At 34.7% G+C, this 23,890-nt stretch overlaps 1 protein-coding gene across 1 annotated transcript; it reads right to left on the reverse strand.

Annotated features, from left to right (window-relative positions):
- Positions 1 to 3,450: 3,450 nt before the first annotated feature.
- On the reverse strand, positions 3,451 to 5,061 carry LOC107586661 (zinc finger BED domain-containing protein 1-like). Its single transcript, XM_016274113.1, has 3 exons — positions 4,515 to 5,061; positions 4,051 to 4,397; positions 3,451 to 4,020 (listed from the first exon to the last, which is right to left on the reverse strand). Exons 1-3 carry the CDS (start codon positions 5,059 to 5,061, stop codon positions 3,451 to 3,453), a joined length of 1,464 nt encoding a protein of 487 aa, XP_016129599.1.
- Positions 5,062 to 23,890: the final 18,829 nt, after the last annotated feature.

The following is a 23,890-nucleotide window of genomic DNA, read 5'->3' on the forward strand; positions in this document are numbered from 1 at the left end:
CCGTATACCACAAGCATGTTCAGCCCAGCACACAGCAGAAACTATTTTAATAAATTAAAAAATGACATTTGCTTTGATAATTTACTTTAAAATATGAAATCTGATGTTTAGGTTGGACACCTGACTGATCTTTTTCAATAATTTCTCATTACAGATATCATTCAGAAAGTCTGTATTTAATAACTCTGCAAATGTGTGGTAATTCACTTTTTGTGTGTCAAAAGAAATTTCAGCTCAGCAATTTACGATCAGGAAAAAAATGAAGGTCTCGTGTAAGTCTGTCAAGTGAGTTCTGTTGAGATTTCATCTTTAATTGGAAAGAATTTGCAATTCCGCTTTTGGTCACCTATCATTTTTATATTTAAGACATGGGTTTAAGAGCTTCATGTATTATATATCTCACCTGTAATGAATACAATCCGAATCCGAGTCCACAGAGAAAATCTTTAATTTAATCATGGAAATATCGTTTTATTCATGTTCGCTCCAGTGCTGCTGTCATTAAAGCAAAAAGGAGACACATCAAATACAAAGACATTCTGAAATTAAAACTTTCACTCCTATTGTTATGCTGAGGACACATTTTGCATTGTAATTTTTGTGTAAATTTATACAAAACAGAAACATAAGTATTAGTGACATTAGATTTTGGGGAACTGTTGTATGTCATATACTGTACAGTAGCTTTAAAAATTAAGATTCATATGCACTTCTAAACTGCTTTGGATATTAAAAAAGGATGATGAGGTTTTCTTGAGGACAACATTTTGCATGCATTTTTTAAGAAGTGTGTTCTAGTTTGTTCATCTACTGTATGCAGTTGCTTGGTTGGACATGCTGCCTAATTGTTTGAAATATTAATAATATCTCTTCTTTAAACACAGGGGGCCTGCATTAAATCCATTTCACAGAGAACAGCCACAATGGATTGATATTTTGTTGTATAATGCAGTGACATTCATACATTTTTAAGTGTGGCTGAGGTGTTCAAATATTTGTTGGAGTCACTGTCTCAGATGCCAGTCTTCCGGGGAGTGGATTCAACTTTCCATTCAGCTGCAAATTGACAGAGAAGCAGGATGCCCTCTCTCTGTTTTCAGCTGAGGTTCAGCGATGAGCTATAAAGTGAGAGTTAAATGAAATAAACACATTCTGATGCCCGTGCTTTGAAAAATGAAAGATTGCTTATGTGAAAAGCAGTAGAAGATTTGACCACATGATTTCCAAAGCCCATTTTCTACTGATAGTGTGCCAGTATTGATGCCCAGTTTAGAAAGGTTTGGGATTGTGGGGTTGGTATGAGATCCTCACCAAGAAAAGTTCCTGTCTCAAGTGTGTGGAAATGTTTTGAGAGTTCTGGCACCAGCATATCGGTGGAAATGTAGCAGTTTGAGTGTTGTCTTACTGTTTAGAGGTATTTCAAGTACGAGGAAGCCAAGGGATGCTGGAAACGCTGGAGATGTATCCATGCTTCCTGTATTTCTGTTTCCTTTGGGTTTCAAGTCTTGCAGTGTTACATGCACATGCTGATTATTGATCGCCGTACAGTTCTGTAGCCTGAAAAATGTAATTTCACCTTGCTGGAGATTGTTAAACCGGTGTGTGGGTGAGCTGAGTGAAAAATAAGAAAAACATCCATTTTGGATCCGTGCAAAGGTGCATCTCAAGAAATACGAACCATTAGAGAGTTTGGGGAACATTTCGATTTCAGATATTGTTGCCTGTTATTCAGTTGGCTTTTACTCTAGTCCGGTTTTCAGTCGCAAAATAAATTGCTTGCGATGTTCCTAATTTGTAATTTGCTTTAAATTAAAGTGTCTGCTAATTTATATAAACTACTAAATGCTCATTTTATAGTATTATGCATTACATTTTTTGCATTTCAAGTGAACAGCCTTGGTCAAAATTCAAAATGAGTAATTGAGTTCCTTTAAATTCATGAGTTTAAAATTTGTCTGTCTGTCGGTCTGTCTGTCTGTCTACAAATTTCACGATTAGATTCGATTCTCATTCACAAGCTTCGATTACCGATTCGATTCGATTCAATATCGATTATTTTGGATATATATCAGGTACAGTACAAATTTTCTCAAGGAAAAAAAATCTCAACTAATGCTGTAAAATATACATGAGTCATTTGGTACTACATTACTATAATATTTTTTATTAGTTTTTAAAATGACACAATTACATAATAATATTTCTACTTCAATTCGTTGTTTTTTTTAAAATATAAACATAATGGTGGCTATCATAAAACTTGATGGATTTATTCAAACATAAATTAAACATTGAAGAACAGTAAAATTTATAATGAATATGTTATATGGTGCATATATTTAGCAAAATGCCCCTCTCTACAGTTTATTTTTCTGTCTGACTAATGAGTTTATGGTCACCGAATATGTTTTTTTCTGAGGTAAATGTGACATTATGTAACATTGTTTACAAGCCGTTATAAAGTCATCTTTAGGAGGAAACACTGATTGATCGATTACATGAGACAGGATACAGATTGTAAAGTTGTACTCTTTCTTTTAACTTGCCCTCGGATGTTTAGTCATGGTTATTTTGTGCTGAAACTGGTATTAATGTGGAGATGATGAGTTCACGTGCGCCACGCGCTGCTGCATCTGTTGAACTGAGACGCTACAGCGATCTGTCACTCCACATTAAACAGCACCAAAATGGCATTTATTGTTTAAATACTACAATACATTGGACATCATTTTAAATCTGAGACTTTGTTTCATATTAAAAGTACCAAAGCACAATGCTTATTGCGATTTATTGGATGGGAAGTGCCCTTCAGTGTTCCGTCCATTAACTGAAAACAGGCTAGACTAATCGATTCTTAGGATTTAAGAATCAATATCGTTCCATAAAAATGAGAATCGATTAATATCAAGATATTGATATTTTTTACCCAGACCTTCTATCTACCTATCTATCTGTCTGTCTGTTTGTCTGTCTGTCATTTTGTTTGATCAGTTTCATTCCATCTATTTTTTGTCATTCTGTTTTTAGGTTTATTTATTGTTCTATTGTTCATTGTAATTTTACTCCATACATTCTCAGTTTAATTCTGAATGGCACAACTAGGGATGGTATTGTTAAGGTTTTAACGGTATTACTACTTTTATCGATACCACTTATCGATCCGGTACTTTAACGGTACTCTTATCGGTACTTTTTGTTGTTGGTTTTTTTTATGAAAAAAAAGAAACAAATTGAGAAAAGAACAACAACACTTTATTGTTTTAAATATAATATAAAATAATAATGTATAGCCTAACAAACAGCAATGTTTGAGCTAATATCTATTATACAAACAAAACAAATGATTGTAAAACAAATCAAATAAACACAATCTTCCTGTAAAAGAATGTACAGTGGTTTAAAGTAACACAGTTGGGGCATGCAGGTAGGCTGCAAAAGGACTAACAGCTTTTAACCATTCTTCTGGAGAAAAATCAACACATTTGCCTTTTCTGGCAGAAGTCGGGACCTCTCTTGGCTTATTGTGTTCCCTGCGGTTGAAAAAACCCTCTCACTAGGGGTGGAGGAGGCTTGAGCACAGAGGTAACTTGTTATGGTTGTGAGGAGGGGCAGATCAGCTCTCTTCTCCCACCACCACATCACTGGATCTTCAGCCGTGGGAATGGGAGGCAGGTTTTTGTAGCGTTCAACCTCTAAGTCAACACGTTCACTGAGGGTGAGGGACAAGGTGTCCTTTTGGATCCTCAACCTCAACTCCCTGTCCTCCTTTGAGAATAGCTCCTCTAAGGCGCTCCTTTTTATGTGCAATGGAGGTATGGTCTCCTCCATTTTCTCACCTTCTCCTTCGGATTCCTCCTTTTCTTGGTGCTCTGTGTCTGTCATCTCATCTGACAGCCCTATTGTTGGTCTCACATTGGCCTCAATAGCTTTCCTCCTCAGTCTTTCATCACTTACTGACCTCCCATTGAATCTGGGGTCCATTGCTGTGGCCTCATGCAGGAAGGCTTGGATGTCATCATCCTGATAGCGCTGGGAGAGGTTCTTTCACACCTTCTCTTTGATGGATGCTACAAACATTGTATCTTCATCCTTCATAGTAAAATGCTCTTCCAGTTTTTGAAGGATGGGTATGATCTGTCCACAGGTGGCATTTTTCTCACATGACACACATAGTGTGGATGTATAGAGGACTCTCATGAGCTGGACAAACTCCTCAGCCTTATGGAAGTCCTCATCCTTCAGACGGTCAAGGCTGTCCTTGGTGATTGCTTTTCGAAGTTGTGGGTCCAAGGCTGCTGCTTGTATTGCTGGATACTGCTCCATGAATCTCTCTATCATTAGGTAGAGCGAGTTCCATCTGGTCTTGACATCAAGGATGAGGGAGTGTTGTGGAATGCCTGAAACAACAACAACAAACAACATACATTTAATTACCACACACTTGATTATTGAATTAAATTGTTAATTTTGTAAATTTAAAAACAACATTTGCATAATACATTTAACTGACTTACCAAGGAGCTGCTGCTTTTCCATCAACACTGTTTTGGACATGGAGGACCTCTTGAACCACACGACCATTGCTCTGATTCGGGCTGCCCATTTATCAATGGAAGCAATTTTGTAGATTTTCTGTGCTGCCAGATTCAACGTATGTGCAAAACATCCTATTTTTAGGATCTGAAGCTTCTTGATAGCAACATCCATATTGCCAGCATTATCAACAGTCACAGCTACAATCTTGCTTGGCTCTATCTCAAACTCTTCTAGAATGTCAGAGATCTCCTTTGCCACTACTTCACCAGTTTGAGATTGGTACACTGCCCTGGTGTGGAGGACCTTCTGTTTTACACTGCCCTGGCTTGTGTAGTGCACTGTAACATTAAGATAGTGGTCTTGACAGAGGCTGGTCCACCCATCTGATGTGATGGCCAGCTTTGGCACGTCCTTCAGCTCACTGATCACATTGGCCTTTTCAACATCATACCAGGAGGGAATTAAGGTGTCACTGAGATAACTCCTGGTGGGAGGGGTATATTTGGGGTTGAGTGCCTTGCACATTTCCCTACAGTAAAAAATAAATAAAACAAATAAATAAATAATCATTCTTTCATTTGTTATATTATCATTATTGAATTATTGTGTTGCTGTTTATTTTATTGTGGAGTGATGGGACTAATATACAGCCCTTTTATAATTCTGCTATATCCTACTATATTTAATACAACTCTGTATATACTGACAGACTGTCACCTAAAACAGTTGGACTCCACTGTTGCAAAGGGATGTAGGCCTTTCACTATGAACTTGGTCAAGGCTAAGTGGCACTCATTCACTCTCTCCTCAGGCATCCTCCCACTAGCTGCCAGCGTGAAGGGGCTTTGGGCTTGACTTTTGCTTGGACCAGATGCAGGAGGAGTGGGTTGGTTCACAGTAACTACAGCTTTAACAAAAAAAAAAAAAAGTTGCAAAATGCAGCTAAACAATCAGCTGTGGCTAATGTTTATGTTTTATCATGAACACATTCACATAATTTAGTTAACTCTATTTGGGCTTAAAATGTATACAGGTTTGGAACCTCTTGCAATGTACATTAAAAATAAAAATGAATGTATTTCATCACTACAAATTCATTTTTAGGTAAGCACTGCTTTATAATTTCTTAATAAGCATAGTTTATTATTATTCATCTATTTGTAAATGCAGTACTGTGAAGGCATTTTTAATGTTTAAGATTTATTTAGGCTACTGCAGAAAAAATACTCTAAAGATTTATATGTAGGCTTTTTGTAATGTAACTGAATGTGATGTGTGTTTATTAAATGATTACATACTAATTTAAAGAGACCTTATGCGATGCTTATGTCATTGTTATTTGGGAAGACTGCTAGCATACGTACCTGAGGTGGATGAACTAGCTAGGCAGTCGAAAACTTAGCATTTCTCTGTCTGCACATAATGCACTTTTGAAAGATGTTTTGACAGATTGCTTGTGTTTCTGCTCTTACAAGCAAAAATCTTATTGCGTTTGTTGCAACGTGCATTGTCTGCATCCACTCGAGTGAAATGTAACCAAATTTTAGACCGTTTGGTTCTCTCCACAATCGGCACTCTATTAAGCGCGAGCTTTCGTGTTGTTGACAGACAGGGACATTTTGCGCATGAGATTGCGAATAACAAAAATGCAGGTAAATGTCTAATATTATCGCAAATTAGAAATGGTTGGTCAGTTAAAATGTGCAAGGTAACGTTTATTTAGCAATAATAAATAGGAAATGTATTTTCTTAATTTCTCCAGTACCGATAGCAGAGCCGTTAACGTCAGAGCTTATCGATACTCCGGCCTTTCATAATTTAGCCCTGAGACCGATTAAATACCGGGTTTCGGTACCCATCCCTAGGCACAACCTTGCAGATGAAATATAAAACAAGTTGCTAGTTCGTACAACTCTAAGAAGCGAATTCTGTTCTAATTCTAAGCAAATTTCACAAAAACTGTTAACAAGTAATAAATAAGGCTGCTGAGCTTGTAAGGATCCCCCTGTGTGTGTTTGAACGATACAGATTAGTTTTTTAGGCAGGCGTTTTGTGCTAGCAGTATTTTTCTGATTAGCCTTTTAACTTAATTCTTACCAGAAATGTTAAAAGATAAAAGCAGGATAATTGGGTTTACATTTTTAAATGAAATTTAAATGCTCTAAATGATCGAATTTAAAAAAGGTGAAAGAGATGAACAGATGTTCATTTTGGGACCCCACAGACATGGTTCTGTAGACGACGTCTGTGAACAGCTCTCTTATTATCATCCCTCACACTCCATAACGTCCCATCATTCCCCATGTGGGGATGAATAATAGTTTTCCCGCCCCTGTGGAGACCAGGACCACCCATCTTTACTGCATTAAGCATTGAGGAAGGGAACGCTTCGAAAGGCTCCACTGCTTTTCACCTTGAAATGAGACAGTACATCACTCAAAGGTCACTGCATGATGACTTTGATCATTTCAATTAAACACTCATTTAGGACATTACTCATCTGTTGACTTGAATATTTCCTTGTGGACAGAATGTTGTTTGCTCTAGAATTCTGAATTATAAATATGGTTTTAATTTAGAAGAATAATCAGTTTTATTGCCATCTGCATCTGCAGTGCTTGCTCTGTTTGTTTTCTCTGGTCTATAAAAACAATACTAATAATGGTTTTAGCCTCTCTTATTCTCATTTATATTCACTTATGAAAATATGTAAAGTTCTGTCAAAGTAATCATGTATATGTTTCTTTTTAGTTTTTCTTTTGAGTTTTTAAAAAAAAGAACATTTTGTTCATGACCATTCTTTTCTTTTTGACCCTTAGAGTTAAACAGGCTGTTATTGCTACTGTACTGTTAAGACTTCTATATGTAAATTAGTGTAGTTATGATTGGCTATCCTCTTTGCGTTTAAAGTGAGGGTAAGGTTGCCGAATACTGAATAGTCGTCTATATATAAATGTTGGCATCTGTGCTTCTATAACTCGTGAGGGAAGTGTTACACTGTAAACATTAATGCATGTCTGCATAGTAGATTGGGTTCTTTTACAGTATATTAAAAAGCAAGGAAAGCTGTTTTATGTTACTCACTCTCATTTTGTTCCAAACCTGTATGAGTTTCTGTTGAGAATATATATCCAATGCCATTCAAAAGTTTGGGATCAGTAATATTTTACCATAATATTTCTTTCAGTAATATTGTGTAATATTATTAAATTTTAAAATAACAGTTTTTTATTGTAATATTCTTTAAAATAGCCTATATTTTATTCTTTGCAGTGAATAAAATATGATTAGATGCAGTGTTGAATTTTCATCAGCCATTACCAGCCCGATCTCACGGCAATTCATACATATTTTACAAGGTGGTTAATTCGTCCGAATTCATACGACCTCACGGCAATTCATACATATTTTACGAGGTGGCTAATTCATACGAATTTGTACGACCTCACTCGTACAAACTCATATGATTTTTTGCTAAATCGTACGTATTTTACGATTTGCACAATTCGTATGAATTTGCACGAATGACCTACACCTAACCCCGCCCCTAACCCTACCCATCACTGGGGTCTAGACAAATCGTACAAAATCGTATGGATGAGGTTGTACGAATTGATACGAATTAGCCACCTCGTAAAATATGTACGAATTGGTCGTGAGATAGCATTGGCCATTACTCCGGTTTTCAGTGTCACATGATCCTTGAGAAATCATTCTGAATTATTAAAAATATGATGATTTATAATCAGTGTTGGAAACAGTTGTACTGCTTAATATATTTTTTTGGTACCAGGATTCTTTGAATAAAAAGTTAAAAAGAACTATTTATTCAAAATAGAAACTCTTCTGACCATCTGACCTCTTCTGTCTTTGCTATCACTTTTTATCAATTTAACACATGCAGAAAAAAAGAAAAACTTCTTTATTTACTTTTTATTCATCAACGAAACTTGTAGTTTGTAGTATTTGAATTGTCGTATTTGCATAGTTAAGATTTTGTAGGATCTCTAATGTAGCAAACAGAATTTCTCTAAGGTTGATGGGATTCTTCAGGGAACAGAATCCAGCTTGACATTGGAAACCCTGTGGAAAAGAAGTGAAAAGCCTGACAGTGACACCTTATCACACTCACATGATGTAGAGATCACATTTCACTTCATATAATTTCTCCAAACCGGACTGTGTTTTACTCCATTATGACTGTTCAAACTGTCACAGACACAGAACAACTACAACATGATTGAGATGTCATGCTGTAATAAACTGCCAACATGTCAAATCACAAGCAGAAACAAAACCAGCAACAAATGCGCAACAGAAATCAATGCAGCCCGCTGTAAACCAGCATCAATATAACGGGACAGCTTTATTCATTCACCCGCTATAGTCCACACTTAGATGACTGACAGCTAAAGAACAGCTTGTAGTCTGGGAGTTTCGGCAGTCGCGTCTTTTCTCTGCTGCCCGACCGATTGCGTGCGGGGATAAAGATTGCAGCCCCTACAAAGAGCCTAGGCTGTGGGTACTTCTCAAGAGTCTGTGTGCTTCTGTTTAGGGGCCACTGGCTGTGCCCTCCGCTGGTCCCTCACAGGCCAGCGATCAGCATTTCAGACAGCTCATCAACTCACACAAACACATTTGTGAGACAAACCGCTCACTGTGCCATCAGAGACAGCAGGGCGTTTCAGACACATAAATTAAGGGCGGGTGGGCGTGTAGGTGCTTGTTTGTGTGTGAGAGAGATTGGGAGGACAAGATCAATGCGTTTGTATGTTCTTTTTGTGGTAAAGCTGATTCATAAATGGTTTAAGTTTTTCCTGCATTTCATCAATGCCAAATAGAGGCAGAATATTAGTGGTTTGAGGAACTGTCTCTAGTACTATTGCTAGTGCTTGGGATTAGGGGTTTGTTGAGATCCCTAAATATTACATTTGGTGAAAAACTCATCCTACATCGTGCTAAAGATATGAATGAAACCTCAAATTAGTGTGAGTTGTTGTAATTAATTAATCAACAAACCCCTTAAACTCTGGGGCATTTTTTTTTTTAATTTTTGCCTAAATTTGACATTTCCATATTTAAATATTTAATTCATTATTATTATTATTATTATTATTTGCATGCAATGTGTTTTTGCATTTCTATGTTGGGAGAAGCACCTTTGCCTTTGTCATTATTTATTTATTTATTTTAACATTTCTATTTAGCTTTAATTTAATCTTTATTTCAGTTTTAGTTTAAGTAATTTCTGCATTTCAACATAAAGGAAAATTAAACTACAATTGAAATGAACTGTAATACGTTCTTCATGTTATATTTATATTTTATTTCAGCTTTATTTTAATCACATAAAAATGATATTTAGTTTTCTTTAATCAAAGCGCTGATGTTGCCTGTTCTTCTTTTTTTTGCAGTTTATTTTACTTGGTGTTAATGTAATGATAGTATACTACTACTAATAATACAGTTATTATTAAAACATTACTTTAAGGAATATTTATCCGAAAAAATAATTCACCAGAATTTTAGTAAAAAAAATGTAAATACACAATTTTAGAAAAAAGGAAATAATATAAAATAATAATAAATTATTTTGTTTTATAAAGCAATTGATTAGAGATGCTTTTGATTATTAAAATGTTATGAAATCATTAGGATGGAATTCAGAAAATTAATGGAAAACTGAATTTGGTAAAAAATAAAACTGAATTAAGCATTAAAATGTTTATTTTTTTGTTAAAGGTTTAATAAATAGTTGTTAATGTGTAAGTTTCATTATTTAAAATTAGACATATTTTTGATTAATAAAAAACATAACATTAATAAAAAGTATACATTACATAAACATAACATAACATAACATTAAAACATAACATAACATTAATAAAAAAGTATAGAAGAATTGCAATGGAAAAAACAGAAATTTGAAAAAAAATGAAACAGAATTTTCTTGCAGTCCAGTAACACATTTTATATTAACACCATATATATATATATATATATATATATATATATATATATATATATATATATATATATATATATATTCATTCAAATCTTTATGTATTCATGGTTATTCATTGAATCTTTGTCAACTATTTCTGAGACAGTGATTCCTGAATGAGCTGTTGTTACAGATGGAGGAAGCTTTGAACTATGAGCATTAAAATATTGCATGAAGCCTTTTATTTTAAAAGAGCACAGAGAAGCTTGTTGTTTATTATACATGTCACATTTATTTCACACAAACAGTCATACTTCAGCAATATCTGTCTGTTTGGTCTATACGCTGTTTTGAAGTGTGCTATTGCAGTCAGCATTCACTGTAAATGAGAAAGCAATCACCACTCATCCAGTCAATATAATTACCAAGCTTTTCTATCCTGAGAATCACTTCAGCACGTAAATATGATAACTCTGAGCTGAAGTGTGCATACCTTTTCACAAGAGACGTGAACGACTCTCAGCTACATAATTCAGGCCTGAGAGCATCTGCATGTCTCCAGCACAGCAGCATGGGAGAAAATGAGGCGCAGGACGTTTTGTAGCACCTAATCATGTTAGCTGATATAATCCTGGACTTGTACTATGCAATTCAGGTCTCTAACATTTTCCCGTTGTTTTTCATTTTCAGATTCACGCTTGCATGAAAACGTTGAGGGAGACATGTTCTTCATTACAGGGAAACAGTTTCAGTACGCTGCTTTGAGAAAGTCAATCACTAGAAGAGATGTAGGCGCCACTTAACCGCGTTCAGCTTTTATTACATTGCTCTTTTCATGAACATCAGGGAGAATGCAACAATAGAAGGCTTGTGATTGGATTTACTCACCCCCCAAACCTTTATGCATTTATTTACCACGAGAATTTCCTAAGTACAGCATTTCATAGTTACCATGGCTTTCAAATGCCAGAATGATTTGCATTGTAGTCCTTCTACATAGTTTGATTACATTCAGATTTACAGGCTCTTGATTTAGATTCATATGGGTATTCTCTCCTTCTATACATATAGCTAGATATAAAATATAAACATAGATATATAAACTTAGAGAGAATACCCAAATAAATCTGAATTGTCCTGTTGTACTGTGTATTTCTTTTTTAATAAATCTGCAAAAATGTCAACAATTCTGTGTTTTTCTGTCAATATGGGGTGCTGTGTGTACATTAATGAGGAAAAAAAAATAACTTAAATGATTTTAGCAAATGGCTGCAATATCACAAAGAGTGAAAAATTTAAGGGGGTCTGAATACTTTCCGTACCCACTGTATATATAATATTCCATTCTGCCTGTAATATATAAAGACATTTGTCAGTCGCTGTAAGTTGTGATTAATAAGACTGACTACCTTTGTTTCACTGTTTTTGATTCACTAAACATAATCAGTTCATAAGTCATTAAAAAAAAATCAGACTGACTACAATTTGTTTCACTGTGTGTTTCTGATTCACTAAACAGAGTCAGTTCACAAGAGTCATTTGTTTTTTTAATATGACTGACTACATTTGTTGCACTGTGTTTTTGATTCACTAAACAGAATCAGTTCATAAGAGTCATTGGTTTTTTAATCAGACTACATTTGTTGCACTGTATGTTTCACTAAATTCACGATTCACTAAAAAGTATTGGTTCATAGAGGTCATTTGATTGTGACTCATTGTTTTATTTTTGGCTCTGTCTTTTAAGCATTTGACAGCCATGGTGAAATCATTGTAAAACAACAGTTTAAAATTCAGCGTTTGAGTTTAGAATGGCATGAGGGTGAGTAAATAGTGATTTTTAAAATTTTTAGTTGGAACTATTGGTTGATCTTTTAAGTAGTTTGTTGGTTTAGATGGGATGAGGGGTCATCTTTGTGTCTGTAAGTGATAGAGAAGTTTGATTGAGTGAGAATCTCTCAGTAGACAGACTCACACAGGCAGGTCATTTCTCCCGTCTCTTTATCACTCCATATCCTCATGAGTAATTAATCCACATCATTTGCCAAGTATAGGGACATTACGCAGAAAAAAGAAAGAAATAAAAATTCCTGCAACTGTCGGTTTTAGGTAAGCAAGACCTCGGCTTGATTGTACCAATTATTCTGCCACATGCTTTGCGTGACCTCTGCTAATATCCTCATTAATCAGTCAGCAGAAGGACTTCCTGTTTCTCCTGACCCAAGGGGGTGGGTAGTATAAGTCAGGCAAGTTTAACAAAGTATGCCCGAGACTCTGAAACACGTGTTTGTGTAATTGTTTTGAAGTGTTGTTTAACAAGCACTAAGACACTACGGATTGAGCATAAGGTGATGGCAGGAGAGAAGTCAGAGCTCGTAATGGCCTGTTATGCTTTTATGAAGAAGCAATATATTTTAAATAGATGTTTATGACCGACATATAAATCTTTTACTGGGGACTATGTGGGATTTATTGGCAATAACAGTTGTTGATAGTCTGTTCTCTCACCTGAGTATCATTTTAGGGGTCGTTCTAGCCATTTGTGTTTGTAAAAAAAAAAATAAAATACAACCTTGCTGATACTAAAGTAATAATATAGTTTTAATATAGGCATTTTCAAAACACATCGGCCAAAATTCTTTAATTAAATTATTATATATATTTTTTTTGTTGAGAGGATGACTTAATTGAATATTATAATTATTTAATTGCATAGTATATTAGGTCATATATTAATTAATTAAAAATAGATTGATGTTTATATGATATTATATTATATATGATATTATAATATATTATATTATATTATAAGCCAGCATTTTTACCATGATTTTGTACACAATTGATTATTAAATCAGCATTCATTTCTCCTTCTAAAGTCTCAAATAAATTAAATAAATATTATATTGTTTATTTATTATTTTATAATGGTTTATTTATTATTGTTATTTTATTTTTAATGCTTTTCTAAAAACTGCTGTCAACCTTCTAAAATTAAAATCATATTTTAATGCATAAAATTTCAATAATTATATCCCAATGCATAAAATGTATTAATTTAGCTAAGTACAGTGGGATTTATTAACATTTAAACGCGTTGTATCAGACAAATTCTGATAGAATGCTTAAAATCTTACAACAATTTACTTCACATCATATTATCAACTTATATTCATTTTTTCTTTAATAGGTCAGTAATCACTAGGTCACTAACATATACATAACATTCCTTCGCCACCATGGGCACAATTTTGGCTGGCTCCTTCATAGCAAATTTGAAAAAGCGATTTATTTTATTTTTATTTTTGAATATTTTCAAATAGAGGGGATTTTATTCAGTCCTCTCTACAAAGAGAATGATTTCAGTATACCACCAAGCATCTGAAGTGAGGTTTATGGGAATGTGTGTGTGGGGAAAATGTGTGGAACCATTAAAATACTCTAAGCCTTTGATCCAAGGAAAAAGCAGTCATGTCACTGAAGACAGGCGATTCAGGGAAGGTCAATGAAACGAAGTCTTAATTGCTGGATAATGCTACATTTGCCTGCGGTTTGGATACACTGACAAATAAAAGCAAGGTCACAGAGGTAAAAGCAGAAAAGCAAATATTACAGCAACAAATGTGCCCGAGCGAGTTGATGTGTCTTGTACATACATTGCCGGTACATTTCAAAGACTCCTTGTTTCAGTTACTGTGGTGTCTTTGTTCCAGACATCAGAGTGAAGGAGCTGTGAAACTCATCAGCATGCGGCTGCATGGACCCACAGGGTCAGAGCTCTCATGAACATCATAAAAAAAATGCACTGGTGTCACAAGATGATTCAACAATGCCACAGTGATTCATTTAACCCTTGACTCCTCAGACGTGTGTCCAGCAGCGCAGTGTTTGACTCCACGTTCACGAATGAGAAACTTCAGGGCAGGGTTGCACCAGCCGTTATGTAAAGTTCATAGCAGAGGCTTAGTCACGGATCCAGACAAAACATGAGGCTCCTAAATTACACTTTTAAGAGGCAAATTCCTTTTTTTTTTAAGGTGGCAATTACATAATCACTGAAGATGATGGTTCAGAAGAGTACTTATCGTCTTTTGCTTTTACAAATGTTATTGCTGTGTGCTGTAATGTAAACCGATTATTTTACACTGGCAATCCTGATTGTATTTGTGTAGTATAAATATTCGGTCAGTTTAGGGAGAAAAAGTAAAATGTTGTGTTGATTATGGCAGTGTTGATTGTGGCATCCAAAGAGTCACTTACAATTATAATAACTGGACCTCATAAATTATACAATAACCATTAAGATTAATAATGCTAAAATTAAAATAATAAAGCTATTCTTATTATGTAGCTATTCTGATGATTAATTCTGTTCTTATTATTATGTCTCAAATTCACCAAGGCTACATTTATGACTAAAAATACAATAGAAGCAATAATATTGTCAAAAATTATTACAGTTTAAATTTACAGTTTTTTATTTTTATATATTTTAAGATGTAATTTATTCCTGTGATGAATTTTCAGCAGACATTTACAATATCAGATGATCCTTCAGAAATCATTCCAATGATTTGCTGTTCAAGAAAGTTTTTATTAAAGTTTTTATAAAATTATCAGTGTTAGAAATGGTTGTATTTTGGTGGAAACCATGGTACACCTATTTTCTAGATTTTTTTCGATGACTATAAAGTTCAAAAGAACAACATTTGTTTGAAATAGAAAGTTTATGGTCACTTGGTCAATTTTATGCATCCTTGATGAATGAATAAATAAGTAAAATAAACTTTTGAACAATACATAAATATAATGAAGTATTATATGCATAGTATTCAGTATATACTATATATAAAATAAAAATACATGTAAAAATTAAATGTCTAAAATTAATTAGGAATAATACATACTTTTGCAAGATACTGGAAAATAAACTTTTTTTTAATAAACATCTTACAGTCTTGCATCTGCTCTATGCAGTAGATTGCCGATATTTTATACTGTCGCATTTTATATTAAGTACAACATTTTTGGAAGCTTCATTTATAAATGTAGGCTTATGTTTTTATGGTGGCTGGTGAAAATGTTAGACAGCCACCATCTCTGCTTCAAGAGTCATGTGCTCACTTTGACAATTACGCAGATTTAATTAACGACTTTGCATTCATCCGCAATGGCAGCAACCTTTTGTGGCTTTAAATTGTCCTGCTTTGAGTGATTATACAAATGCTGTTCCATTCTTTCCTCCTTTTTTCTTTTCTGTTGCTCTCAAATTCCCCTCTCGCACACCTATGTCTCCACATGTCAAAGGTGGCAGGTAATTTTAGTCCTTCCCCTAGAGATTCTAATTGATTATCTCCCAGTCCACTGATGAGCAGCATTTGCATTTAACACGAGCAGTTCAGAGCACGGCACTTCAAAAGCCTGTATGTTCTGATGGAGCCGGGCTGCTGGGTAATTAATCACACAGACGCATTAAACGCTAATACAACACTAAAACAGCTAGTAAAGATAAAATACAGGAAGAAGCATTCTGCTACAGAGAATAAAGAATGGGTTGTGACTGCATCTATCGAACGGTGCTGACGGTCCAACTGTGTTTTTAGAAGCTGTAAAATGATGGATTGGCTCTTGCTAAGCAGCACAGAAGGTGTTGCTCTTACTGAGAAGCTGAATATTAAATTCATTAAAATTAATTAATTGTGCATCGAGCTTGAAGTCAAGAAAAACTGAAACTTATGATTTGCTCATGTGACCTTCTAATATAATGGGCAAAACTTTATCTGTTGTTGATTCTGCTGTTTATTCAGTCTGATATTCCATAATATTTGTTGTTTTTTTATTTTTGTACTGTTGATTATTTTCTCATCCTCATTTTCCAGGCGCTGCCTGGAAAACGCCCTGTGCTTGACATTTCATCTTTTTTGTCACGCACAGATGCTGAGCCGAAAGAATCAGCCTCCCAACAGGCATGAATTGCTTTCGTGAGTCTTATCAGATCTGACGTACTCAAGAATTGTTTTGACAAGAAGTGCATCTCCTGCCCTGTTTCTCCTCTTTCTTCCACAAGCGTACTCGTCGAGAGTCTTTCTTGAGAAGAAAGCTTGATTCTGTCATATTGTGTATCCGAACAACTAAGCTAAAAGGCTAGTGCCTCCACTTTAGTGCACAGGGGTCTTTGTAAATGCATGGAATGGGAAGTGAGAAAGTGCTTTTGTTTTAGGACTCACGCAAACATTTACTGTCCTGTCACTCGCACACATTTTGCCTTAGAGTGACCTCTAAGTACCCTGGGTATTTTTAACCCTCTGGTTATCCTCACTTGGCGGGTCAAAAATTAGCATTTTTTTTAATTCAGTGGAATTAATGTATTATATTTTAGTTTGATAATGTTTTTATTTTGTATTTTTAGGGGACTTTATGCTACTAAATTATATTTATGCAGTAGTATAATCCATTCATTACTTGTTATAATCTATTTATTACCTTGTTCGTAAATATGCTTTGCAGCACAGATTTTTTTGGTCTTTTTGACATCTGGCAGATTATTGCTGTGAAGTTAAAACAAGTTACATACAAGTTTACTGTTATGAAAAATGCTCAAAATACTAAAGTTACATAAAAGTTTATTGTTATGAAAAATTCTCAAAATACTATTTTCAAATTTTATATGATATATATTTTCCAAGACATGTTTTGCTTATAAAAATCAAAGCCAGTAATCTAAACAAGTTGTGTTCCGAATTTGAGGTTGACATTGAAAAAACTGGGATTTCAGTAAAAATTTATTTGGGTGCAGTTCCAAACGTTAGCTGGAATTAATTTCCCAATTATTTCCAATGTGGCCATTTTTAAGTGTGTTCTATTTTTTTGTGGGTCCTTAAACCTTTTTGAATCATGTCCATGTTTTTGTGTGTGTGTGTGTGTGTGTGTGTGTGTGTTCACATAGTAAGTGCCAAAACCTTTATTAAGTTTCGTACCATTCCGATGAAGTAAAAAATTCTGAAAAAGCAAAACGTAAACATTTTCAGTCAAAAATGACCAAAGAGAACCAGAGTGTTAAAGCTGTTTTATGTAATGATGACTTCACTGGCTGTTGCCAATGAGTGTCATGCTTTTTAAGACAATTTTTCAAGTTAAAAATGAAAAGGATCTTTCAGGACCCTTTTCATTTCTGTTCCATTCAGTTGCACTATGTCTAGCTGTTCACACAATGCGATCGCCCTCTAAACCTCTCCAGAGTGTTAATCGCTGCCCCGGACTCAAAGTCACTGTGTGCAGTGGAGGTTGTCAACCTTTGGGGAGGGATGCGTAGATGTCGCTGGAGATTTTTGTGCACTGTATGTTATTTATGGTACATTTTGAAAGAGTTTTGTAGCCCTAGGTTAGACATAGTAAACATGAAATGTCTCTTGTGCTGCATATTAAAATATACATGAAATGTTGGCTACATTAGGTACAAAGGTGAATTCAGGGTAAAAGGCAGTTTGCATTAAAACCCAGTGGTGATATAACTTGAGATGAGATGCAAGCTTTCAATTATATTAATAGCTTGACTGCAACAGAATGGAACAAAACACAGGGGTCTAAAAACACATTATTCAGAGCTGCACTCAGAAAAGGTTCTGTCACTCACTTCAAATTTTTGAATCACTAAAAGGTTTCAAATGAAACCCTTCATTTGAAAAGAGACTTATAGGGCTTCTTTATTGATACGAAATACTTAATTTATTATTTATTACAGCCTAAAATATATATTTCATTTTTAGCCTGGAGAACTCTTTTTCTAAAAAGTTTCTATGCTTTTATACAGGGCTCAACTATAAAGTGTTGTTGTTGAGGTCGGTGTGTGAGAGTTTTAGACCAGAGCTGCTTTTCTATTGAAAAGTTTACATTCATAGGTCTTGTGCATCCAATTTTTATGCCTCGAAAATGTAAACATTTGGTTTTCTATGATGTATGTTATTGTAAATTCTTATAATTTCTTTAACATAAAGTATAGATGAGTTTTTGGTGAAATTGAAAAAGATAAAGTAAGAATGTGTTGAAAACATTGAAACAGAGAAATCAGCAGTGGTTGGCATCATACTTTATCATTTTCCACCAAAAGTGTGTTTATGGATGTACAATATAGCTTTAGAATTTCCAGCTTGTTGGACAATGTCTGTTTTCAAGAAACTATAGCAAATATAATTTTCGCATTCCCATTTGATACTGTGGCAAAAGATAAAATGCATGATAGCATTTGTGTGAATTTCAAAAAGAAATTGATATTGAGAACTTGGTAACGGTAGACAGAAGAAAGAAAGATATCACATTTGCCATCACTCCCTCAGCTGTTGTATTAATGTGAAAAGGGTCAATTATAATAATAATGATAATAATAAATGTTAGTGAACTAAAAACGGTAAGGAATAGTGGTTGATCTATATATCACCAAGGCCTATATATTGGCCGATATATCGGCCGATATTTGGCATTTTTCAAATATCGGCATCGGCCGATAAGTTTTTCTGTTTGGCCGATGCGTTCGAGGCGGGATTTTATTTTCACGGTGCGCCAGACTTTTATTTTGACGGTGCTGACAACACAGTGCTCGCATTCTCCCTCTGCCTCTGAACTGTTAAACAAAGGAATTAAAATGTATACAAAAAGTATTACAACGATTGCTTTTATATTACCGTATTGACCCGAATATAAGACAATGTTTTTTTGTTGGAAATACATCTGAAAAAACGCGGTCATCTTATATTCAGGGTCCAGACTTTAACATGTCAAAAGATTAAACTCTTTAATTAAAAAAGCAAGTATAATAGATCACAGAAGCATTACGATTAGTGGTCGACCGATATATCGGCCGATATTTGGCATTTTTCAAATATCGGCATCGATATGAAACAAATACAAATATAAACAAATGAATTAAAATGTATACAAAAAGTATTAAAACAATTGCTTTTATATTGTTAGTAATAGAAAGGCAAACATTATAATACTTTCTCGTTTGCCGTCAGCATTCAGAAAATACGCATTTACATCATTTAAAACAAATCTTTGAATGGCTAGTGAAAATTTTATTTCACAAACCTTGCAAACTTAGTCGAATCCAGTTGTGAGATCTTGTGAAGTGTGCATGTGACCTGCATGATCGCGTGTTCTCTGCGTGACATTCGGTCCGTGCAAATTGAATGTTTTAAACATAAAATTTGTGATTTCAAGTTATGCTGCACTTTATGCATTTGCCCACTGTCATATTCATGTAATTTTCACTGTGTGCTGTATGTAAAATGAGTGTTACCTTGGCTTTATTTGAAAAAATATGATTCCCAATGCACACAAACTTCCCAGAGTACTGAGTGCTCTGTTGGTTACAGTTAAATTTTTAATTATATTTTTTATTAAATATTTATTTATTTGTGAAAAATACTTTGTCATCTAAAGTATAAGTATGCTTATTTTACAAATACATTTTTTTATCCATTTTCAAATGATTTAAAATGTCTTAAATATGAATTAAAATAAATGCAATTATATCGGCTTTATATCGGCCATCGGCCACCCTGCTTTTCAAGATATCGGCATCGGCTGTCAAAAAAAACAATATCGGTCGACCACTAGTAAGGAAAACTTAACATTTCATATTTTATTTCATATTTTAAAAAATGATAATGATAAAGAAAATGTTAAAATAAAAAATAAATATATATTGGCAGGGCAAGTAAAAATCTGAACTACTGGTCTTCAGATAAATTTGTTAAGACTTAAAAGATAGTTCACCCAAAAGTTCACTCCAACTCACCCAGAAAAAATGTGAATGCAAGATGCGACACAAAATACAGTCCATGTACTTTTTTCTTTAAGGTGAATTATATATATCTTGTATTTGTCACAACAAGACGTTATCACGTTCACATCTGTCAGCTGTCATTCTGACTGTCATGATAACTAGAATTCTGCTCAGAGAAATTCAGCTCAATAAAGAAAGTGCATAGATATTTTTGGGGAACTGTAGGTGTTGTATTTCATGTCACGTTTGTATTAATCTGGATTTCTCGCAACTTGTGTGCTTTTTCAAGGTGAGTCGGGAGTGAATTGCTGCACAGAAACCAACGGCCAAAGTCAGGATTTTCGGTAAATAATGCATTTGTAGGGTAAGGTACGGTAGGCAATTTAGTTGAAGCTAGCAATAGCAAGCTAGCTTAAAAAAAGCATAAGATCTTACCCTCCCTGCATAATCACTCTCCAAAGCCACGCCTCCTCCAAAACACATGAACGCACACAGGCAGACCAGAGGCTAACCAGCAACACAAAGAGAGACGACATTGGTGGAGAATTGAATGCTATCAGATTACCTCATGTCTCATTCCCCAGTGAGAAAACATTACAGTACAAAGCGTATCATTTTACAATAATAACGCCTTCCATTGTCGCTCGGTCTGCAATAGCGTAATGGAACGCAATGATGACGCATCATGTCTGCGTGAACAGGGTGCGCAGAGGTATGCAAATACGTCGACAGGCAGGTAGGACAGCCTATTATAGCTCTCGGACCGAGGGATATGATTGGATGAACATTTTACGGTCCTACACCTTCCACAGACGATATAAATACATTTAGACCACTTAACTTAGTGATTGTTTTTCTCCAATCCCTATCGTATGCCCTCAGAACATTTTGAGTATACAACACGTTGCATTGGACCATTCTGTGATAATTTTGCATCTTTATTCACTGCCATTATATGGATGAGAGCAAACCAAACATTTCTGTAAATTTCTCCTTTTGCGGTCTGAAAAAGAAATAAGTGCATATAGCATTAGAACATCACAAGATGACTAAATGGTGACTTAATTTTCATTTTTTGGTAGAATTGTCCCTTTAATATAGAAAAAACCCTACAGTATTGATGCTGTCTGATGAGTTAGACAAGTGTACTGTTAAAACATGTCACTGTATCCAATCACAGAATAAAAACAGCAATACATTTTGATCAGTGTGAAACGTTTTGAAGTTTTCCAATCAATCACTGATGACAATTCATCCTCATACTCATCCCTAATTAAAGTCTCATAGGTTAGAGAGCGTCATTTGGAAAACGAGTCACTCGATTTCCATCCTCAAATGACTGTTGCGAGCAGTTAGCGACTGGACTGTGGCCTCAGTCAGGAGACACATCAATACATCATCAGGAAAAGAAGTGTTTTGCTCTTGTTAGAGAGGTTGCCACTGTACTTTCACTGACCCGCTGAACTGGGATGCGGCACATCTCTCGGCGAGAGCTCTGTTTAAGCAAACGCTTATATGTCATGCTTTTAATCTGGGCCCCAGCAGGTACCGTCTTCGTCTCCTCCGTCTCTCTCATGTCACCACAGATGACAATCTGACAAATTTTAAATGAGATGTTCTTTGAAATGAGCATACTCTCGGAGGAGCGAGGTCTATAGCAATCTATTCAGCTCCTCCCATTCTGCCTCCTCTGCCAGCACTACAACTCAATCATTGAGCGATGCACTGCGGGAGTTTAAATATGAATGGACAGATTCAGGTTGTGTAGAACAGCACTTCAGGGTTAAACGCAACAATTTGTGCTGCACCACGCTGATGCACTAATGCGACAGAAATTGCTTCAGAGCCTTGGCTTTGTCCGTTCTCTCGCAGAGTTACTGTGTTTCTTCACAAATTAAAGAGAAAACAACCTTGATACTATGTTTGAAAGTTCCCTGGGGGCTGAATGAATCGCCTCACCTGGGCTCGTGGGGGGTGGAGAGGCTTTAGGGGTGCAATTCAGTAATATTTTGCAAAAGCCTGGTCTGTTGTTTGAGAAAATTAGAACAGAGGGCATTTGTTAACATATTGAATATCACATTACCCAGTGGACACTGTGTTTATATAATGCTTAAGCACTAGGGGTTTAATTAGGTGAGAATTATATCATATTGTGCCTAATTTTCAGATTAAGGTCACGTTTAGGAAACATGTAATAAACATATAATAATATAGGTATAAAATAAATAAATATATATATAGAGTGCAGACCTTTTTAAGTATTTTTGGCTATATATTTATATTACAAATCTACTAATCAAAATATTTATTTAATATTTTATAGGAAATATAAAAAATAAATATGTATGTATGGGTCTATCCATCCATCCATCCATCCATCCATCGCTCTATCGTTCTATCTATCGCTTTATTGTTTTATCTATTGTTCTATCATTCTTTCATTCTATCTTTGTTCTTTCGTTCTATCTGTTGTTCTATTATACTATCTCTCGAACTATTTATATCTATTTTTTATATATTTAGATTGTATATAATATAAATTCAATATTTTCTTTTGGATTGCACACCTATTTCGTATTTTTTGACTATATATTTATATTGTAAATCTAATAATCAAAATATTTTGTTAACATTTTATATCACACACACACACTCAGGTTTGTTTTTATGGTTTATGGGGACTCTCCATAGGCGTAATGGTTTTTACACTGTACAAACCGTATTTTCTATTGCCCTACACCAACCCTACCCCTAAACCTACCCCTTACAGGAAACTTTCTGCATTTTTAGATTTTCAAAAAAACTCATTCTGAATTATTTATAAGCCTTTTGATTTACGGGGACACTGAAAATGTCCTCATAAATGACCTTCTCGTTGTGATACCTATGTCATACCCATGTTATTATACAAATTTGTGTCCTCATAAACCACATAAACATGCACACACACACACACAGACACACACACACACACACACACACACACACACACATACAAAATATTTGTATATGTAAACATCTATCGATCTTTTTTTCTTTCTGTTTTTCTTTAATATTGTATCTATCTACATATAGTTTTACATTTGTTTGTTTTTTATATATTTATATTATACATTTACTAATCAAAATATTTTGCAAATATTTATAATTCATAAATATTTACAATGCTTTGAGCTAAAGGTTTGTCAGCCTTTATTAGTGTAGTTGTGTTTTAGCAGCAGCAGAAGTCTTCGTGTTCACCTGCAGCTCTGATCTCTGCCCACCACATTATGATTCAAAAGTGAAAAATTAATTATTCAGTGGGATGACAGTGTACAATGTGAGTCAAATAGAGAAGGTCAACAGAGACCTGAATATGACTCTAGTAAAAGTTTAAATGAAAAAGATCACATATTAAACAGATTTTTATTTCACAGGCAATGCCATTTTTAACTTTTTGATACCATAAAAGTCGTCCATATGACTTGTGTGCTATATTCAAATTCTAACGAAAGCTTTGTGCAATGAACAATCCATAATTTACCAGCGAGTCATCATTCACAGACGGTCATTCCCTCTAGTGCACTATTAGCTTAGGAACTGTTTCAATGGGATCATTGAGTACAGGATTTTCGTTTTGGAAGTTA

Source organism: Sinocyclocheilus grahami, unplaced genomic scaffold (genome assembly GCF_001515645.1).
Source record: "Sinocyclocheilus grahami isolate Dianchi unplaced genomic scaffold, SAMN03320097.WGS_v1.1 scaffold84.1, whole genome shotgun sequence".
NCBI lineage: Eukaryota > Metazoa > Chordata > Actinopteri > Cypriniformes > Cyprinidae > Sinocyclocheilus > Sinocyclocheilus grahami.